Here is a 20,102-nt window from a genome sequence, read left to right on the forward strand (position 1 = left end):
TGTACCTGCTCTTTCCTGTGGCTGTGGAGATCACAGAGGTGGCCTGGAAGAAGGGCCTCTAGCCCTATTTGTAGCCCTGCACTGTGTGTGTGTGTGTGTGTGTGTGTGTGTGTGTGTGTGTGTGTGTGTTTCTCCACTGTCCATTTGGATGGAAGAGGACCATGCTTGACTCTTCTTGGCCTTCTTAACTGTGCTGGCAAAAAAAAGGGCTTGTCACGGTATCCCTATTATGTTTACGAATGTCTCCTGGCACTGTATAATTCCACTGCTTTGGGACTGGAGAGAGTCTGCTCAGTAGGTGTCCTTGTCTCAGCCCTCAATAGGGCAAAAGTCCAGGACACATGTGTTCAGGGTCCCATGGGGCTGACAAGAGGCCCTTTATCCCCTCAGAATCCTCAGAATCATTGTAAATCCCAGCGTCAGAAATAGAATTCCCTCATCTTACAGAGCAACTGAAAACCGAGTAGAGATCATGGGTACTAGAGGTATAGGCCCTACTACTTAAACTTCTTCTTTTTCAACTGTTCCCTCCCCCTCTCCATTCATCTCCTCTTTTCCTCTGTCTCCCTTCCCCTTTGTTTCCCTTTCTGTTTTGGTGTCTATGTCCCTCCTCTTTCTCACTGCACCTATTCTCTCTCTTATTCCTTGTCCTCTTTACCTGCTCATGGCTGCACTCATTTTATATCCACTGACACAGTCTGACATCTTTGTAGGCAGATTTGGAGGGTCTAAGAAGGATCCACTTAGCCACAAAGCCAATAGGAAAATGTCAACTGTCCGCCCATAGCCAACTGTGCACTGAGCCCATGGTCCCAGTGAAAGGGAGCGGGTCTTTTCCAGGAACAGTAGCAGCCCAGTGCACACACTCTGTGGAGGGCATGCCTGGTGTGGCTGTGTACCCAAGGGAGGGATGACTCAGCCTTCAGAGCTGTGGATGAACCTCACCCTCTCTCAGAGAATCTGTAGGAGACTGAACACTCCCTAGGCTAGTACTAAGGAAACCCACCCCAGGTCCAGTCCTGCTACTGTCTTCTACAAAACTTCAAGGCCATGTTTCCCCTTTCATGAACTCAATTTCCTCCTGGGCAAATGAGCTGCTTTCTGGTCCCTTGCAGATTTCCTCTGATTGTGTCCCTGCACCAGCTGGGCTGCCACACCTGCACAACTCATTGACAGCCACTGACAGGAAGGACTTTGTGAATTCCAGGGGATAGGGAGCAGATGGCTGCAGCTGAGTTCCCAAAGCCTCAAGGCCTTTGATGAGAGGGACTGTTCCTCGGCGTACCTCTCCACCACTGTCACAGACGCATCTTATGTAAGAATCTCAGACTCCAGGTTTTGATGCTGGCATTGAAATTTTATTATGTTCTTTAAGCAGAGCAGTGTGAGCCATGTGGAATGAATCAGGGAAGGAGGAAACAGCCACCCTCTGCCCACAGAGGATGGAACAGAAGAGATGGGGGGTCACAGAGGTATGCCCAGCAAGGCTTGAGCTGGGATTCTTGTAGGTAATGGTACTGCTCTGTCTCCCCACCCACAGGTCCTCCAGACTGCCAGCAGCTGCACGTGCAGTGCAATGAGTTGACCTGACCCAGGCAGGGGTTGTGACTAGACCACACAATGGCCCCAGTGTTGCCTGAAAGCTGCTGGAAGGAGGACAGGCAAGGGTGGCCCAAGGAGAAAAGGAAAGAAGGGAGGCGGGTGAAAGCTCTAGCGGGGTGCTCCTGGTTGTGACGCATTACTGGCGAATCCACAGCCACAGGTTGACAATGCAGGCAGACACCAGCAGGGTGAAGAGCAAAGTCTCCTTGTAGCGCCAGGTGGCATCATGGTCCTCCAGAACACGCAGGCGCGCAGTGATCACCTGCATCTGTGGAGAGAGTTAAAGCAGGGCTAGTATGAAATGACAACAGGAAAGAGCTTGGTGGTTGTTCAGTGAACCCAACTACCCTGGGGAAGACAAGGACCTGACTTTAAGCTCCTACTCCCCAGTATTTCTCCATAACGTTAATTTCTACCAAAACACTCCTTTATCCAATCTTTTAGCATGAGTCTTGAGACATATTGCCCCGCCTTTCCTCTTCCCTGATTCCTTTGCACTATGTTTGAGATGAGGGAACCTGGACAGTGGTCATCAACATAGGACCTGGGAGGAAGTGAAAGCAGCCTTATTTCACCTCACACACTATAAGACTATACACCCAGGAGCTCCTTATTATCAAGATCACCCACCCCAAGGCACCAGGACGCTTCCTCCACTTGATGTGGGTCCATGATCAACAGCCACTCACCTGTCGTCTCATGACTTCCATCTCCAGTCCAGTGAGCTCCTCCAGGCCTATCTCTGCCACCAAACTTGTTGCAGGGCTGCCGGCGGGAAAAACAGTCAGTTTGCTGCTGGCCCAATGTAAGGCCAGTAGCAAGGAGATAATGCAGGGAGCTTCTTGCAGAGTGACTGTATTGGCCTCCAATCCTTCCCTTCTATGGTAACAAGGGCTTAAGCCTGAGGGCTATATTTGGAGGACCCAAATGGCCAGAAAACTACAGAATTCAATAGTAAAACAAAAACAAAAACAAAAACAACAACACTCCTTCCAGCTCAGGCTACTGACCTTGCCACGTACATACCCAACCTGCCAGGGCCCAAGGTACTGTAGCTCTTACCGATCATAGCTGTATCTCATGCTTGGGGCATGGCCAGGATTCTCATGGGCTTCCCCATGGCCTTGGTCTCTTTGCATCCTGGGCAGCTGTGAGTGATGTCCCTATGAAGAAGAAAGGTCACTCCAAGTCACTTGCTCAGCTCTGCCTAAATAGCTTCCTCATACTTTGCTGTGCACAGCCATGAGATAACCTGCTCTTCTGTAATCAGGGACTGGAAGATGCAGCGTCCCACTCACCCTCTGCCTTTCAGGTGCTCCAGGCATTTCAGATTGTGACAAAAAGGAACAATAACAGTATCCCTGTCCCCTGCCACAACTTTCACAGATCAATATCACCTGGAGTCGGAACAATCTATGGAAGCATAATGTCAAAGCCCACTTGACAGACAAGGTGTTAGCACCTGACCTTCACTAGGGCTACTGGGGAGCCACAGACTCCTTCAGGTCACCCATCTGTTAGAGATTCCTCACAGAGAACCTCGCAAGCCAAAAGGCATCGAGTGCCTTTGAAGAACAAGGTGGCAACAAGGGGTCAAATATGGCTGCCAGTGGCAGACCCTCCTGGTATTCAATCCTAGCTCTGGCTTTCCAGTTCCAGACAAATTATTTCACACCCACTTTCCTGGGACAATGCCACTCTCTAAGCCCTGATCAACATAAAGTGTTCAAATCCAGGTTACCACTCTGTAAATGAGGTGTTATTGTCATGTCAGTTTGAAAGATGGAGAAACTGAAACACAGAGAAGTTAAGCAATGGGCCCAAACCACAGGACTCGTAAGTAGCAGAGCCTATATTTTGAGCACTGTGCTCCAGAGGTTGCCCTGTTAACCATTAGTCCACATACTCTCAAAGTTTCCTCTGAAGTGCCCACTAAGTGACAGTCATATACACATTGCTCATTCCACCTGGCTGTCGGCCACACATTTATCCCAAGCCAAAAGAAGGAAAACCAGATGAGTAAGAAAGCTGGGGTATTAATGCTGGCAAATAAAACCCTCTTCCTTCTGCAACTTAGAGGTTCCTGTATGCCAGCATGTTCCTTGCCCACTCACTCCGCTGAAGCAGAGCCTGCTACTTGGCAGGCGTGACAGGGGCATACATATAAACAGGTCTGGAATATCTCTTCTATTTGTTTCATTCTTACTTACACAGGAACAGACATCCAGGGCTCACCTGTCACCTGAAAAAAAGGCTGAAGTCCTCCTCTGTTCTTAAGCAACAATATTGACTTGAAAGGCATGGCTGGGAAGGGATTTCTTAGGAACTTTGCTAGACTCAGTTTGTTTCATTAATATCAAGTCTCTAGTACAATTTCTACACTATCCCCTTAAATTTCCTGTCGATTGAAATCAAAAGGCTGGAAAACTTTTTTGAGAGATTGGAAGATAAAATAAGAGTAAGTGACTGATGACTCCCTACAACCAGCTTCTGACCTTTTTGGTCTCTCATAGTCAGGCCGTAGCCCCAACAGCCAGGAGCTGTTCCCCGCCTCCTACCTCACCCAGGTCAGCCCATCTATCATGCGCCCAGGACCTGAAACTTACCGTTTTCTTGACACGGGAGGTAGACGTAGTCCAGTGTGCACCAGAAGGAGCAGCTTTTGATTCCAACTTCTGTCTCCTTTGAGAAACACCTGGAGACCAGGGTCCACGCTCTATCATTTCTATCAAGAAGAACAGAAATACTCTAGAAACATTTCATCAATTTTTACAGTAGACAGTGGCCGCTGAGAGGGAGACAGGAGCCTGTTTCTTTCCTCTTGGACTTCAAAATTTCGCATTTATTCCCCTCCCCCACCCCTTTTTCCTTCTGGTTACCCAACACACAAATTCTCTGACTCCAGCACATATATGTGGGTGCACATGTGTATAAACACATACACATGTGTTGATGCATGTACGCATACTCCACAATGTATGCATGCAGCGCATAAGCATAGTCAAATGCCAACAGGGCTGGCTATAGCCTTGGGGCATTTTAGTGACTCCTTACCTGTGATCGCCATGTTCTCTTGGCTTTGTGGCTGGTTTTCCGGCACCGAGTCCTCAGCCAGGGACATTTCTAACTCCTCCTTGATGGTGGCAGGGTTACCTGCCATGACTGGCTTCGTCTCTTCCCCGGTGGAAGACACTGTGGCGGCTCCAGGAAAGTCACTCCACCCAGGGAGAGGAGCTCAAGGCAGATATACCCCAGCATAGGGGTGGAGACAAACTCCCTCTCTGGCTACGAGCTGGGACTTGGTACCTTGTGTTCTGGCCCTATCTGCTTGGCTGAGCCCCTGGTTGTCTCCTCTGTTACTATGTAAGCATCTTAGAAGAGATATGGCTCAAAGCCTTGCTTGTGAGAACTATTTTTTCTTTCAAATCCCATGATTTAGTTGGTAGGGAGAGGGGTAGGTGGGGTCCAGCCTCCATCAGTTCTAGGGAAAGGCAGGAACTGGCACAGGGCCCAAAGGAGGATGTGTCCCAGGACTATCACTGTTTTGATGAGCCTAGCTCAAGACAATAATCAACAGCATACTACTATATCAGAAGGAGTTCTCTGAAGATTACACGCTGCCTCCTGCCTCCCTCCATCCACAGTTCCAGGATAGGGGAGATGCCTTTTGTTTTTTGTTTTTAATTTTTAGCTGAATCAGCCTGGGAAGAAACCATGAGAACCAAAGCAGCAGAGAAGAAAAAACAGAGGCCTGAGTCCTCACATCGTGGTCTAAGTTTAAATTTTCCCTCAGTTTCCTTATTGATTAAAGCACCATGTTGGTCACCTGCATGCATTAGCTTGGCCAGGTTCTAGTCCTTAGTGAGCTCAATGTTGCTATGGAGGTACTTTTTAAACTATTACCTACTAGTACAACGATGTTACAGTTGTGTAAGTCAGGTTATGCATACAATGCTTTGTGATCAATTTCATTCTCTCCATCATTGTCCCCCACTGGAAGTATTATTCAGCTGTGTTTAGCGCATACACACAGGACACTTTAAGTCTGATAATCCTCCTTAATAGCAGGTGGCCCTCAATCAGTGGAAGATTTATTTAAATCAAACACTGAGGCTTCCCTAAGGAATAGAAAAGTTGGCCTCAAGCCCAAAGGCTAACTCCTGTATGAGTTCCCGGCCTGCTGTCCAGTCTTACAGTGCTCAGCCTCACAGTTGCTCAAATCAATCTCTATGTACATGTGAGTGTGCACACACATACATTCACACATTGTGTCCCTTACACTCCTCTGGAGGATCCTGATTAACACAACTTCCAGCCACGAAGGCTTGGCTGTAAGAACAAGTTCTACAACCCTTAAGTGAAGAACAGGGGATTTGTCAAAGGAATCAAGCAAAGCCAGGGCCAACTGGAAGAAAAAGAAAAAAAAACAGGAAAATGAAGGAAGAAATAGAGGAAAGTGCTGACACCAAGACTAGGTAAGAGAGATCAGTGTGGTCTTGGGCTGCCTGCCTGCCCACCTGTGCAGCTCGGATACACAGGCCCTGCATGCATTTTGGAAGACTCCGAGGAGAAGGCTGTGCCTTGCCCACTCCAGCAGAGCAGCTGCAGTGAAACTGGAGCTTTCCAGAGAGGCCCTGCTAGGAGCAGAGAAAGTGCTGCGAGTATGTAGGAAGCTGGAGCCTTATGTGTCTGTCCAGCTACAGCTGCCAAGTTGAGCAAATGAAAACACAACAGAGAAAACAAATTTCAACTTCACATAGATAAAGCACTGTGTTATTATTATGATCTGTGCAACATTGGAGGCATACGTACGCTGAAAATGACTCCTGACTTATCTGACATTCTCAAGGAAATTATATTATATTATAGGTGGCAACCCCATGCCCTTCTCAGTCTTTCATCGAGTTCAACATTATGAGATCTTAGGTGAGTCTTTTCCTTCTCTGAGCCTCAGTAGCTTGATGGGCAGTAGATCTGACTCCCCTCAATACAGGGCTGGTCGAGTGGGAAAACACTCAGAAGTCAATAGAGCAGAATGGTGCTGGTGCTGCCTTATCACAGGGCTTGGAGTTCTGATTTGAAAACAGAAGCAATTGCTTCCTACTGCCAATTTGCCTTGACCCATGGGGGCTTCCTGGGAACGGGAACAGGGGATCCAGGTGCATGAGAGCCACTTCCCCTTGGTGGCATAAAAAGCCATCACTGGAAGTCAAGAAAAGAGTGCACAGTCTTTCTTCCCGACCCTGGGGTGTTAGATTGGCCTCTCTTGCACTGGAGACTACTGTCTGATGAGCTAATGTTGGACAGAGGAAGGGCTAGAGCCCCCAGGGAACGGAGTGATCTGATGAGTCTTCCATTGTGTCTGGGTCCGGGAAGAAGGCCATGGTGGTGTACATAGCTGGTTGCGAACACTGCATTCCAATGAGAGACTTCCAGGGGAGGCCAGAGAACACCCCTCACTTGATGGTTAGAAAGATGCCCCTGGGAAAGGGTAAAGAGGAGTGCAGAACACATCTGTTATATCTATGTCTATGTGTATAATGTGCAGTCTTTACCCAAAGAATCTTTGTGTCAGAAGTACACGTTGTTCTCCAGTTGGCTTTTTTAACTAAACAATGTGCCTCGCCGATACCCTCACATGGGAACAGAATGATCAAGCAGCCTCGCTGCTTCCCTCCACCCACCCATGGACATTTTGAGAATGTAGACATTTTACTTTTACAAACAATGTGGCAATGAGTACTTCTGGACTTGCTGCTTTGCACACCGGTACAAATGTGTTTGTAGAGCAAGTACTTAGAAGTGGAGTTGTGAAGTCTGGGGTTCTATGTTGATGATTTCAACTTATAGTACCCATATTGCTAATAGACCCTCCAAAGAGGCTGTCCCAAACAGGAGCCATGAAGGGAAAGAAAATGTTTGTTTCTTCCCAATCTTCTTAATAGAAAATATTATGGAATTTTTTAAAAGGCATAATTATCATGAGTGAAAAATGATATCTATCTGATTGTTGCTTTAATTTATTTTGCTTTAATTATGAATAAACCCGAGTGATTTTTCATTTGTTTACTGATCTACTGTATTTATTTCTTGTGAATTACCTGCTGGAGGGCTTGGTTCTTTATTAAAATAAGAGCTGTTTTATTAGCAGAAAGGGGTGGGAGTGAAAGCTCTTCCTCCCTTGCAGGCAAACATCTCCAAAGGAAATGTATACTCTTTTTCCCTATAGTGATCTCGAACACACCATCTCCACTGGGAACCAAAAATATCCTTTAATTGTGTGCAAGTTTTTGCTCAAACCTAGAGGACATCCAATCCCAGTAAAGAGCAGGTGTTTATCTCAACAAACCCTACTGCTTCCCTGTCTGCCCCCCTGCCCTTGGGTCTGTCAGTCATTCTCTTGGCCTGTCCTTTGCCTGCCTGTCTGAACACCTGCCTCCAGTAATGCCTCGAATACACTGTTTCTTTCAGCTGTTAAGTCAACTAAGCAACTGGCCCAGACTCTGCTTCCCATCTCCTTCAGCGGCAGTAATGCAAGGTGGCTGGAGCCCAGCCAAGAGTGACTGTTAGACCTGTTATGGAACACCTTGGGCAAGTTGCATCTGTTCCTCTTTCACACTCCTTTGTGCTTTCAGGGAAGTGTATTGATCGATGCTTGGCCTTCAAGATAGACTCTCATTTCCTATATAACATTCTGCTCACATTCCTTTTTTCTTTGGGGTTCTATTAAAAGCCATTTCAATATGTGTCACAAAAATGGCTAAATACCACTGGGTACCCCAAATCGAAGTGAGGCACCCACCAGCCCAGATCTTCCAGGAAGCTTGCAACTTCCTGTATTTCTTCTGCTACCAAAGCTTAGGGGCCTGCAAACAATTCTCCTTCCTGAAATTCCAAGTTCTTTCTCCCAACACAGGAAGCGAAAGGGGAACTAACAGAGCCTTAAAGAAACAGGAAGGACAGACAGAGGGACTTAGGGTCAAATTGCAGACATTGCAGCTGGCCCAGGGAAAGAAGGCTATGTCATGAACAGGGTGGTGGTGGTGGTGGCAGTGGTAGTGAATAAAAAGTAGCAGGGCCATGTGGAGCTGGTGTCAATTCCTATTTCCATGGGCCCAGAACCACCCACTTTCCCCTACCTCATTCAATATGGCTTTCAAGACTGGCCATGTGTTATGAAGAGGGTTGGGACAAGGCCCCTGTCCTTGCACCACTTATGTGCCATAGGCAGATAGAAGCAAGCTGATGGGAAGAATATCCATGGTTCTTTGGGACAGTGAAAGGGAACCAGTCATGTGGTAATCATGCTTACGACTTGGGGAGTATGGTGAATGTTTACTGTAACTTTGTCAACCGAACAAGGAGAGATTAAAAGGACATTTGGTACAACCCTTGTCCAGCTCCTGCATGTCATCAGGAACACTCAGTAACCTCCCACGGGACGCACATAGACAGCAACATCTGTCTGGTATTGAGTAGAAACTGTGCAAGAGTGGCAGAGACGGGAAGCTCCAGCCAAGTAAGTTAAAAAGACAGAGACACAGAGCACAGCCATGGCTCACACAGCAGCGGGAGTACAAAAGGCTAAGCTGTGTCCCCACAGGCCAGTCCTGAGCTGTGCTCACATCCAGAGGCCATTGTACAGCATTCCCCAGTCCCTTCAGAGCAGCACCAGACGGTTCCTTCTGCGGAGGGAGGCTGCCTCAGCCACCCAAGAGCTGTCTTTCCCACAGGGCTCACTCAGGACTGCCCTGTTTGCTTCTTCCTTCTCCTTCTTTCCTGTCTGCTGTCTCCAAAAAGCTAGCAACAGACTGAAAGACCTAGAGGGTGTCAGTTCCCCATCTTCCATTCCAATGTCCATGCCCGTTAAGAGGCCAGGGTACTCTGACCCTTTGCAATGAGAGGCTACAGGCAAAAGCCAGTTGGTGCAGCTGTGTGGTGACTCCTACAATGGAAACGTAGCTATTTTCAGTTGTGTTGTGCCCAGTTACCATGATGTGTGTGTAAATCAGGAAAATCAGAGACTGAGGGAAAATGGTCAGTGGTGGAGAGCAGGTGGGTCAGGAAGAACCTGGGCAAGCGAGAGGACAACAGTAGCAGCATGAGTGCGGGCTTTTGGAAACGAAAGGAGCAGTGGAAAGTGATAGTAATTGCTTCCTAGAACTCAAGCCTGTTGACAACTGAAATGGATTCATTGGACTGAGCCATCAGGAGGTCCCCAGAGACCCCAGAAAAGGGTTGATTTTAGTTGATTGAGGAAGACTACCCTGAGTAGCAAGCTGCTTGGCCAGTGAAAAAGTAGAGATAGTATGCATGGTAGATGCCCCAATTTCAGAGACTGAGAAAGGATAGTACTATGGGAGGGGGAGGGGCAGGTCTTACGAGGCAAATAAAAAAGTCATCCACTGTCACTAGCTGATTCCAAGCAGATCATGTGCTTCACGTTTCATTACCCATTACTCACCTGTCTTAGGCAGGATTATGGAGGCACAGAGAGGCCAACTGCATTACCTAAAGTCACAGATAAGAAATGAAGATCCAGGAATTAAACCCAATGACTGGAAATGGTAGACAGCAGGGATCTCTCTGATTCCTGGGTTCCTGTGCCTTATTCACCATATGGCAAGTGAGTGGACCCAACCATGCCTATTGCTCATTAAAGAACTCCTTGATGCTCTTCCATTATTATTGGGCCAACTTCATAGTTCTAAGCATGGCCAAAAGGGTCCTGTCTAGACTGAGTTCCCTCCAACTTTATCCAGCGTCATCCTCTGTTAGACTTTCTCCTCGTGGTGGGTTTGCTGGCCCCTCGGCTTTCTTACATAACCTCCCTCTGCCTTATGTAATGCCTTCCCATGCTCTTTACCTAGGTTATATTTACTAATCTGTCACTTGGGTTGGCCCTGATTTCCTCAGGAAGGTTTTCTCTGCAGATCTCACTACCCAGACCCACCATGCCCATCATGAACCATTGCTATGGCTTGTTCCATTCCCATCCCCACCAAGCTGTGCCCACTGCTCCAGGCAGCTAGTGTTATGCCCAAGTCGTGAGACGACCACCAAGAAGACCACCGAGAGCCAGACGTTCCGAAATGCAAAAGCAAGGCTTTATTCAGGCGGGCTGCACCTCAGGGCCTTCCTCCTAACCTCCGGAGTGTAGGACGAGGACCGAACTGCCAAGGAGAAGAGACCTCAGAAGCCACATTGATCCTGGACTTCCACTCTTCATAACTATGAATAGATGAGCTCCTGTTCAAACCACCAGACAGTGGTATTTTATGGTAGGTTTAGAAAACTAATATATGGAGCTAAGGCTTTGATCAGACACTATAGTCAGCCAAGACTTTTTGTTTCCAGTCCTGGGGTTTGAACTCACAGCCTAGGCACTGTCCCTGAATTTTTCTGCTCAAAGGTAGCTGTCTACCACTTGAGCCACAATTCCACTTCATGCTTTTTGTTGTTGTTTTTTTTCTTTTTTGGCTTGGGCCTTGAACTCAGGGCCTGAGCACTGTCCCTGGCTTCTTTTTGCTCAAGGCAACCACTCTGGCCACTTGAGCCATAGCGCCACTTCTGGCCTTTTCTATATATGTGGTGCTGGGGAATTGAATCCAGGGCTTCATGTATATGAGGCAAGCACTCTTGCCACTAGGCCATATTGCCAGTCCCCACTTCATGCTTTTTGGTGATTAATTGGAAACAAGACTGTTATGGACTTTTTTCCCCAGGCTGGCCTTGTATCTCTCGTAAAAGAACCTCAGGTTCTAAACCCAGCTCCAGAACCTGACCCCATCTTTATGCTAGGGTCTATTTGAAGAGATCACTTTTCACTTTCCAATATTCCCAGAGGAATAGTTATCACTCACCAAGCCAGCCTGGGCCAAGAATGAACCCAATGCCATTGCTGAGCATTTGGGATTGTTGTGGAATTATCTGTGAGGCCCCTCACTTCATTAACATTGTTCTATCTCTGCCAGGATTTTTCTTACTTAAAGACAGGATTTCTTTCATTACCGAGAGGGCTGGAGGTGTAGCTTAATGACAGTAGACACTTGATCACCATGCACGGGAGCCTGGCTTCAATCCCCAGCACTGCAAATGTGTTTTGTTTATAACTTTCATTATGGGGGTTTAGCACAACTTGTGCCAGCAACCACTCATGTCACAGCATGGAGTGTTTGGGCTAACTAAGCCTATATTTTCTCTGCACAGAAACAGAGGGGCACCATAGTCTCTGAGCCTTACTCTTCAGTACTTAGGAAGCCTGGCCAGGGAAAGCCTAGGCACTGTATCCCACTGACACAAGGCAAGGAACCCTCCTCCCTCCTACCACTGCCCCCAGCTCTGAACCCAAGCAGGGCATCTTTCTGGCATCTTACTGACAGGGCATCTTACTGACAGGCACACCTGTCAGTAACCAAGGATCCGGTGACAAGGAATTTGCTAACCAAGATCTGCGACTGATCTTACTTAACTCATAGGAAGGGGGATGGGGGCTGTCGAGGAATCATATTACACACCCATGGACATAAACTTTAGGATCAAGAACATGTCTGCTTCCTGTTCCTAAACTGGTTTGGGCTGTTTCTTTCTCAAGGGTCTGACTTTTTAGCAAAATAAGTTTGAACCACAGTCATCTGTATCCCATAGAAGTGGAGGGATCCAGGATGGACCAAGACAGAACACAGTAATACCATTTGCACTTTATTGTTATACATTATCATGTTATACAGAAAGAGACAAAAGGTAACAGCTAAATTCAACAATTTAGAGCCAGAGAAGGGCGTGAGCAAGAGAGATGAGAAGCAGGTTGGTTTGTTGCTCCCAGGCTCCAGGGAAATCCTGACACATTACTGAATATACACATTTCCCAGCTGACATGGATCACCACATGAATAGGAGCACAATTCAGAGTGGTACCCTCAATGAACCCATTTCACAGTAATCATGTCGTTAAGCTCAGTTGCACATAGCAGGGTTTCCAATGGTACAAATTCACAACCACGGGGGTGGGGGGATAGCAAGTGTATTCAGGCCTGGGAAAGTGGCATCTGGGAAGGCAAAGCAGCCGCCGGGGGATTGGTCCCAGTTCTGCATATCTGCGTTAATGCTCACGGGGGGGGGGGGGCGGGCAGAAGACGGGCAGGCACCGGTCAGCGGTCAGATATCAGTACTGCAAAGCAACTGTTGGGGGCGTTAAGCCCAAGGGGGTGTGCTGTTTGAATATCTTTGTCAGAAATGCTTGCTCGCGAGAGGCTGGCTGCCCACAGCCTGGGAAAGGAAAAGCTCCGGAAGTCTGAACATTTGGGAATGAATGATGGCAGCAGCCAGGCTGCTAGTGCAACATCTGCTTCACAGAATACTTGTGTGGAAATTGCAGTGAAGATCACAAACTGTATTTACTCACAGTATAAATACACGAGTGGAAGGCAAGGTTGCAACATCCAACATCCTCACGGTGGAAAGAGAACAGGGGCCACTTTGCACAGAAAGCCATACATAGGAGAAATGCCAAGTCCCAAAGCTGAAGGCACACTAAAAGAAGGGATCCTTAGTACCTTAAGCCATTTCTGGGAAGGAGGTACTAATTTTAAACTCGATTTTTCTTACACTCAACACTCAGAAAACTGACTGAATGGGTAAAAAAATTCAAATATTTTTATGTAACAAGAATTACAGCTACTGTGAATTATCTCAAATTGCAATTTTCTTGAAGTTCTGAATTAGCGGGCTTCAAATTAATGGGTTTTTCCTGTAGTCGCAAGCAGTGTGATTAATAGTACTTTAAAATGAGCTAATTATACTGATTAGGGTTAGTAGACGTCGGAGGGGAGGGTGCAGTTGTTTCTGAATGGGGGGAGGGGCATCCTGAAATGGACCTTTGTCACTTATTAAGCTAAGAAGCAGCCTAGCATAGCAGCTCTGCTTTGACTGTGTCTAGAAAGACAGAGCCCTGGCCAGTCAAGTCATTTTGCTCTCACTTGCACAACAGAACACTCTAAAGGCAGTGTTGGATTTTTGTTTTCTTCTTATGAGATGTCATTGGGTTGTCAAACCACCAATGCTGGCTGGGGGTTGGGAGTCTCCCTCCATTAGAGGAGGAGAAGCACCTGGCTCCAACTTCTTAACCCAAAAAAGCCACTTTCCCATCCCTAATTCCTTACATTTGGCCCACTCGAAACACATTGTCCAAAACATGGGCTTGATTCCATTTGCTGGAGCACCCTAAGGTATTCACACGAATGGCAGTGCGGCGGGGAAGAAGCGATGGAGGCCTCAGCCGCCCAGGGCCAACTGCTCAGCACTGACGCCCCCTGAGTGGGCACAGCTGAGCTGTGCGGGGTGTGCACATAAGACCGGCACCTGAGCACCCCGTGTCTCCTGTTGTGCTTTCGTTTTGAAAACTCAAGATAATGGGTGGCAAGGGAGGAATGAGATTGGGATTTGTTTTTCTTTTAAAAAGTGTTACAAAGTTTTTGGTTGAGAACAAGTGAGTCACATCTCAAGAATATTGAAAGCCTTTTCTTTTGATAATGAAAAATATCTAAGGAACTAGCCCACCATTCTCAAAGTCAATAGTCACATATCCTTACAGACACACATACATGAGTGAGAGCACACCACACACACACACACACAAACACACACACACACACACACACCACTCAAGACGTTCAAATTTCCTCCAGCCACAGATGCCACAGAAAGCAGTGTGAGTAAGGGTCTCACAGGGAAGAGACTCCGAAATGGAGCTGCTCCATCTTCTTCCAAAGCCTTTTTTTGGGGGAAGGAATGGAAGGCAGTGAGTTTGGCGATGCCAGCAGCCAATCTCAGCTTTGCTTACACAGGGCCTTGTCATGAGGCTGCCTTGTCCCAGGGGTGGCATTTTTTCCTTTACACTGGATCTCTCCTTGTTCAAATATAGCCACCCACCAGCTATTGTATCAGATAAGCAATTAGAAAAGGCAATGTGTCCACATGTAAACATACACACACACACACACACATCCCTAAACAACAAAAATGTGCCTACTGAAGTGTTAGCATTATATCAAATCAACACCCATACAAAGACAGAGTTTGAAAATATATGTACAGGGCATTCATAAAGCCAAGTGTGCACCACGAGGAATTATGCCCATTGTCTTTTTCCAATACACTGAAGAACCATCCCACAGTGCTTGATACACCCCACCTGGAAGAACTCTGAGAAGCACCTGAGCCAAGACCAAGGCCACAAGGAGTGGCCTCCGGCTCTCCTGTATCTGGGTCCTCACCCCCTAAGGGACACATGCTCTCCACCACAGGCCAGTCCCCAGCTTTCTATTTCCTGCTCTCTCCCATGACCACCCAGCCCCAAGCTACTGGGCAGCTCTAGTCCATGGAGTCTGTCCCTGACTCTCTGCTAGTTAGGGAGAAGACACATTAGGATAACTGTCTTGTCATGTGGTTCCAGATCACAGTTGGACACCTGCTTGCTAAAATACTTGGCGAGCTGGGATTGGCCCCAGACCTTCCAGCTCATCTAGGTCTTCCAACACGGCTGGATGGAAATAATCCCAGCCTCCATCATGAAAAAAATAAGGGCCTCCGAGGTGAAAAAAAAAACCCTCATGGGGAAGGGAAAGACTGTAATATTAGAGGGCCAAGGGAGGGAAAGAAGAAGGGAGTTAAGTTGAAATGTCATCTGGCCAACATCTCCAGCACAAGAAAACTCAAGGAAAAAGCGCAACTGGAATAAGATTGACTCTTCAGATTGAGACTCAATATCACGGGCATAAGAAGCCCTCAGCTATATTCTAGCTACTTCTAGAAGTATCTTGCTAGCAGCACACCTCACTGGTTCCAGGGGGCTTTAAGCAATTCACAAGCATGAGTTCAGTCAGCCTCCAGTGGCCTGTGAGGTAGGGGAAGTAATGGAAAACCTAACCACAGAGTCCAGTTATCCATGGCAGTAGCCTTACTGGGATAAATGTGTCCCAAGAAATGTCCCCAGGACCTGACGGGCCTCCTAAAGTCATCTTAGACCTCACCGCAGAACTAGCTGCATGCAAGGAAGGAGTCCCCATGTCTGCCTGGGAGAGCTGTTTGGATTAAGGAAGCTTGTCAACTCTGGGTTCTAAACTACTGTGGTTGTCAGTAGTCCCTTACTGCACTCTTTTGGGCCCCACAGAAATTTGCTACATTTTTAAAGCACCACAGAGGAAAACTGATTTGGCACAGAGTCCAGGAAAATGGAGATGGGGTGGGGAGAGATGGTATCAGCAGTGTCTATACATGGTCACTGACAGTTACAGGGCAGATTATCTCTGCCCAACTGTTCCCAAAGCCTCACAGAAAATGGAACAACACCTGGCCACAGTAGAGCACACCCCACATGAGCCTTCAACCCCAGGTCGTTGATTCTCCCAGTAAGAAATTTGTAAAAACACAGACACTAGGTTCTTCTTCACAGGTGGGCACTGGCATTAGGAAAAAAAATCATCAATCAGAATGCAGCTATTCACAAAAAAAAGTAGTATCTTGCCAGTTCAAAGCTAGAGTGCTCAGTGCCAAAGAGGCCAAGCTCATGACTTTCATTGCTCTATGAATTGACCAATTACACAAGAAGCAAATCCTTGAGCTCTCTCTTTCTCAGCTTGTACCCTAACTACTCAGAGGCTGTGGGATCCACAGACATGGTCAGGAATGTCCAATTTTCCCTTGACAAAGTGCTGCAATGATTCAAGTGGGCTCATGCCAGCAGGTAGTGGTTTTAGCACAAGTGGTACACAGGTGTGGGGAGGCCAAGCACATCAGAACAGGATGACAAAGCTCATATGGGCCCCTTGGTCAATATAAAGGAAGGAGCTTTGCCACCCAGCCATTTGCCCTGCATCCTTCACACTCTGTCCTCCTGCCAGGTTGCTACAAACATTACTTTCAACCTGGTCAGGAGTGTGGGGGTGTGGCTTGGAGGAGAGTCTCACCACAGATATGGCCAACTGGTTGCCCTTGGCCACCTGTGAATGGTCCAGGTGCTATTGTTTTATTCTAGGGTGTCCATTGTTGGTTCATCTGTTACTACATGTTTTGCTCTGCTCATTGATCAATTCTGGTCCCTGTCCTCATATAAGCAAGGACAGAAAGCTCGGAACTGTTGAGGAACACAGGTACTGTAGGCCTGGCTTCTCTCCCTCGCTTCTATGGCCTAGGCCTGCAGATACAGGCAGATCTCCAAGCAGCCCCACAGTCCCAGTGGTGGAGCCTGTGGAGATTCTGGCCACAGCCAACAGAGTGGAGTAATTCCTTTGGCATCAGAGAAGCCAGTCCCAATAGGAGGACAGGTTGGTGCAAAGTTGGGGGGCCGCTAGAGGAGCTACGCTCTTCCCAGTGGGCTTTGACTCATGCATGGTCCGTACTCCCCACCTCCGCACCTGTGTGTGCCAACTGGCTTCCTAAAAATCCACGGTTAGGGAATTATTTGGCAACAAGGAGGCTAAGGCTGTTATGTGGTGGCACAGTCTTTCAAATGTTCAAAAGAAAACGGGAGGCCCATGAAAGAGGCTTTCGTGTGGGCCAGGGCACGCACCCACTACTTGTCTGTGCCAGGGCTGGCGGCCACTATCTCTTCATACTTTGGGGGCGGGTCAGTGTACGAGACACTGGCCTCCTCAATGTTGCCCTCCTGGGGAGCAGTCACCTCTTCATAAGAGGGGGGAGGACTGGCACTGGACAGTCTGGAGAGAGAGAGCTCAGGGAGGTAGAGGGTACTCTCCAGCCGGACCGTGGCTCTGCTTCCCCGGCTGCTGCCCAGCACTACCTGTGGGTTACTCCCCACCTCACGATGCGCAGAGGACTCCCCCTGGCTATGCACAGTGCCCCTATACACCATGACCCGGGGGAGGCTGTGCCCGGCGCGACTGGCTAGGTACCGGTTCTGAGCATAGGAAGGGTGATGGCGGGTGGCTTTCTGCAGCTGGCATCTCCAGATGATGAACAAGGCGATGACAATCAGGAGGACTACCCCCAGAAGGGGCACCACCACGTACATTGCATCTGAGCTCTGCGATGGATCCCGGACCGAGTAGACTGCATTTGGGTACCCCTTCCAAAACTCCATCTGTAAAACAAAAGAAGCCACTGACATCTGGGGGTAAGGGGCCCCACATAATACTTGCCAAGTACTCATAAACCACATGGACCTCAGCAGCCTCCCCTAAGTCTCCTACTAAGTTGCTCATGACCAAGCCTCCTCTCCTCTTGCCTTTCCCCATCTGATTGGCATCTATGGAGAGCACCAAGGGCAAAGGACATGGCATCCCAGAGAGGAAGGCCTCAAAAACCCTTCCAATAGCACTGGATGGCCACTCTTTCAGCTTCTTTCTGGTCCCAGGCCAGAGTAGCTTTCCTTTCTTGCTTATGACTACTGTGAGGTACCCAAGATTGTTATTCCAGAAGCCAGCCCCAGGGAAGTACATGCCGTTTTCTCTTTGTTCTCAAACACCTCCTTGACCTCCTCGTAGCTGCAGATCTCTTCCATGCACTCGCGCTCGATGGTCCCCTGGCGCAGCTCCTCCAGGAACTCATTGGCTCGAGGAAACCGCTTCAAGACTGCATGGGCATTCTTGGCCTCCAAAAACACTGGGGAGAGAGCCGCAGTAAAGCTACACAGAGGCTCTTTCAAATCACCCAGGGACACAATTGTGCACCCAGAGACACAATTACTGAAGGAGATAAGGCAAATCAAGCAGATGCAATGCCAGACCTTCAGCCAAAGGTAAATGTTTTTACTTTTTGTGCATCTAGTACAAAAGACCAAGCAAGACACACAGAGGTGATGTCTTTCTGTGATGCCATAATATTCAGTCTAGAACACCAAAGTCCCAGCGAGGAGCAGCCGCTTGGGAATACAGAAATAAAGGGGACCTAACTAAAGAGGGAAGTTCCTGTTGCACCTGACCAAGTGTGAGAATTATAACTACTGTAGTCATCATATCTCCAAATTCTCTTGAAAAGAAAATATCTCCGCCCCTGTCCTGAGAATCACTTCCTCTTGGAGACTGACACTGGTAGGATGAACACCAGTGCAATAAAGTCCCACTACAGTGGCATTGCTCCATCTAAACGATCAGGCCATGTAGCATCAGTAGTGTTGCTTGAGGCACTCTAGTAAAATCAACATGATTGTGGAGCCTGACACTGGAAAATATGGACCTGAAAGGACATTGGGAATGCTTTAGGAAGTTAATATGCAGAATCTCATTAGGTGTTCCTTTGGAATAGACCCTTCCTGCAAAACTATCATAGCGCAATAGCCAAACTGATTTATTCCAAACACAAATCCAGACTGACCTGACATGAGCCAGGCACTGCCCCAAGCTGAGTTGAACATGAAAGAGCTAACATTGACTCCTAGTGTTCACTCAAAGGTGACACTTTGTAGTTCTCATGTCAAGTGATAGTCCTCAATGGCAAGCCCCATGGCCTATGACTTTGGTGAGCCTATAGAGCTTAGCTCCGAGTTGCACACTCCAGAAGGGAATCTGAGGGATGGAAAGCTGCTGAAGAGCTAAATGGACAATGGCCACGGGGCCTCTGAGGACAAGAAAGCTGGAATGGACTTGGAAGATGAATATGTGCCTTTCCCATGATCCCTTGGGCATGGCCCTTTCTACCATTATGCTGAGCCTGAAAAAACTCACCTGCCATGATGCTCTTTCAACACCACCGGCTCACTTGCCTGGGGAGGGAAAAAGCAGATTTATAGTGAAACAACATCCAGAGAACTATAGGCACCCTCCTGGCCTTGAGATGTGACTCCACCAAATGGCCCTAGTGTAAAAGCCCGAACAGTACTATGAGGTGCAGCACCTCAAGCTCTTGCTGATTCTTATTTTCCTCTACAACTCTTCTCAACAGTCCTGTAAGTCTTAGCAGAATCCTGCTAGACGCAGTAGAGCCCAGAGCAAATCTTCCAGCTCCTCTTTCCCTCTAGAAAACAGACTGAGTATCCAGAAGACCTTAGGACTTTTTTCTTTAAAAAGAAAAAAAGTTCCTGGGGCTGGGGATGTGGCTTCATGGTAGAGTGCTTGCATACAATGCATGAAGCCCTGGGTTCGATTCCTGAGTACCACATTAACAGAAAAAGCACTGTGACTCAAGTAGTCAAGTAGTAGCCTTGAGCAAAAGAAGCTCAGGGAGAGTGCCCAGGCCCTGAATTCAAACCCCAGGTCTGTCAAAAAAAAAAAGTTCCTGTGGGCTGAGGCTCCTTGTTTCTCAATCTTTTTTTTTTTTTTTGCCAGTCCTGGACTTTGGACTCAGGGCCTGAGCACTGTCCCTGGCTTCTTTTTGCTCAAGGCTAGCACTCTACCACTTGAGCGACAGTGCCCCTTCTGGCTGTTTTCTGTATATGCGGTGCTGGGGAATCGAACCCAGGGCTTCATGTATACGAGACAAGCGCTCTTGCCACTAGGCCACATCCCCAACCCCTTGTTTCTCAATCTTGAAATGAGTCCTTGGGG

General features: G+C 47.8%; 2 protein-coding genes across 2 annotated transcripts; both read right to left on the reverse strand.

Annotated features, from left to right (window-relative positions):
- Positions 1-1,738: 1,738 nt before the first annotated feature.
- Positions 1,739-4,762, reverse strand: Fate1 (fetal and adult testis expressed 1). The gene is made up of 5 exons (XM_048336678.1): positions 4,657-4,762; positions 4,209-4,327; positions 2,665-2,765; positions 2,292-2,481; positions 1,739-1,870 (listed from the first exon to the last, which is right to left on the reverse strand). Exons 1-5 carry the CDS (start codon positions 4,760-4,762, stop codon positions 1,739-1,741), a joined length of 648 nt encoding a protein of 215 aa, XP_048192635.1.
- An 8,849-nt stretch (positions 4,763-13,611) lies between these two features.
- Positions 13,612-18,217, reverse strand: Prrg3 (proline rich and Gla domain 3). Its single transcript, XM_048336666.1, has 2 exons — positions 18,062-18,217; positions 13,612-17,701 (listed from the first exon to the last, which is right to left on the reverse strand). The coding sequence occupies exons 1-2, from the start codon at positions 18,119-18,121 to the stop codon at positions 17,174-17,176; spliced, it is 588 nt and encodes a 195-aa protein (XP_048192623.1). The 5' UTR covers positions 18,122-18,217; the 3' UTR covers positions 13,612-17,173.
- Between the last annotated feature and the right edge of the window lie 1,885 nt (positions 18,218-20,102).

Source organism: Perognathus longimembris, chromosome 28 (assembly GCF_023159225.1).
Source record: "Perognathus longimembris pacificus isolate PPM17 chromosome 28, ASM2315922v1, whole genome shotgun sequence".
In the NCBI taxonomy this organism is placed as follows: Eukaryota; Metazoa; Chordata; class Mammalia; order Rodentia; family Heteromyidae; genus Perognathus; species Perognathus longimembris.

Coding starts and splice junctions, on each gene's coding strand:
- Fate1 (XM_048336678.1), bottom strand. CDS start 4,762: ATGGCAGGTAACCCTGCCACCATCAAGGAGGAGTTAGAAATGTCCCTG. Junction 2,766..4,208: donor CCTCCCGTGTCAAGAAAACG/GTAAGTTTCAGG, acceptor TCTTCTTCATAG/GGACATCACTCACAGCTGCC. Junction 2,482..2,664: donor ATGAGATACAGCTATGATCG/GTAAGAGCTACA, acceptor TTGTTACCATAG/AAGGGAAGGATTGGAGGCCA.
- Prrg3 (XM_048336666.1), bottom strand. CDS start 18,121: ATGGAAGAGATCTGCAGCTACGAGGAGGTCAAGGAGGTGTTTGAGAAC. Junction 17,702..18,061: donor TTGAGAACAAAGAGAAAACG/GCATGTACTTCC, acceptor TTTGTTTTACAG/ATGGAGTTTTGGAAGGGGTA.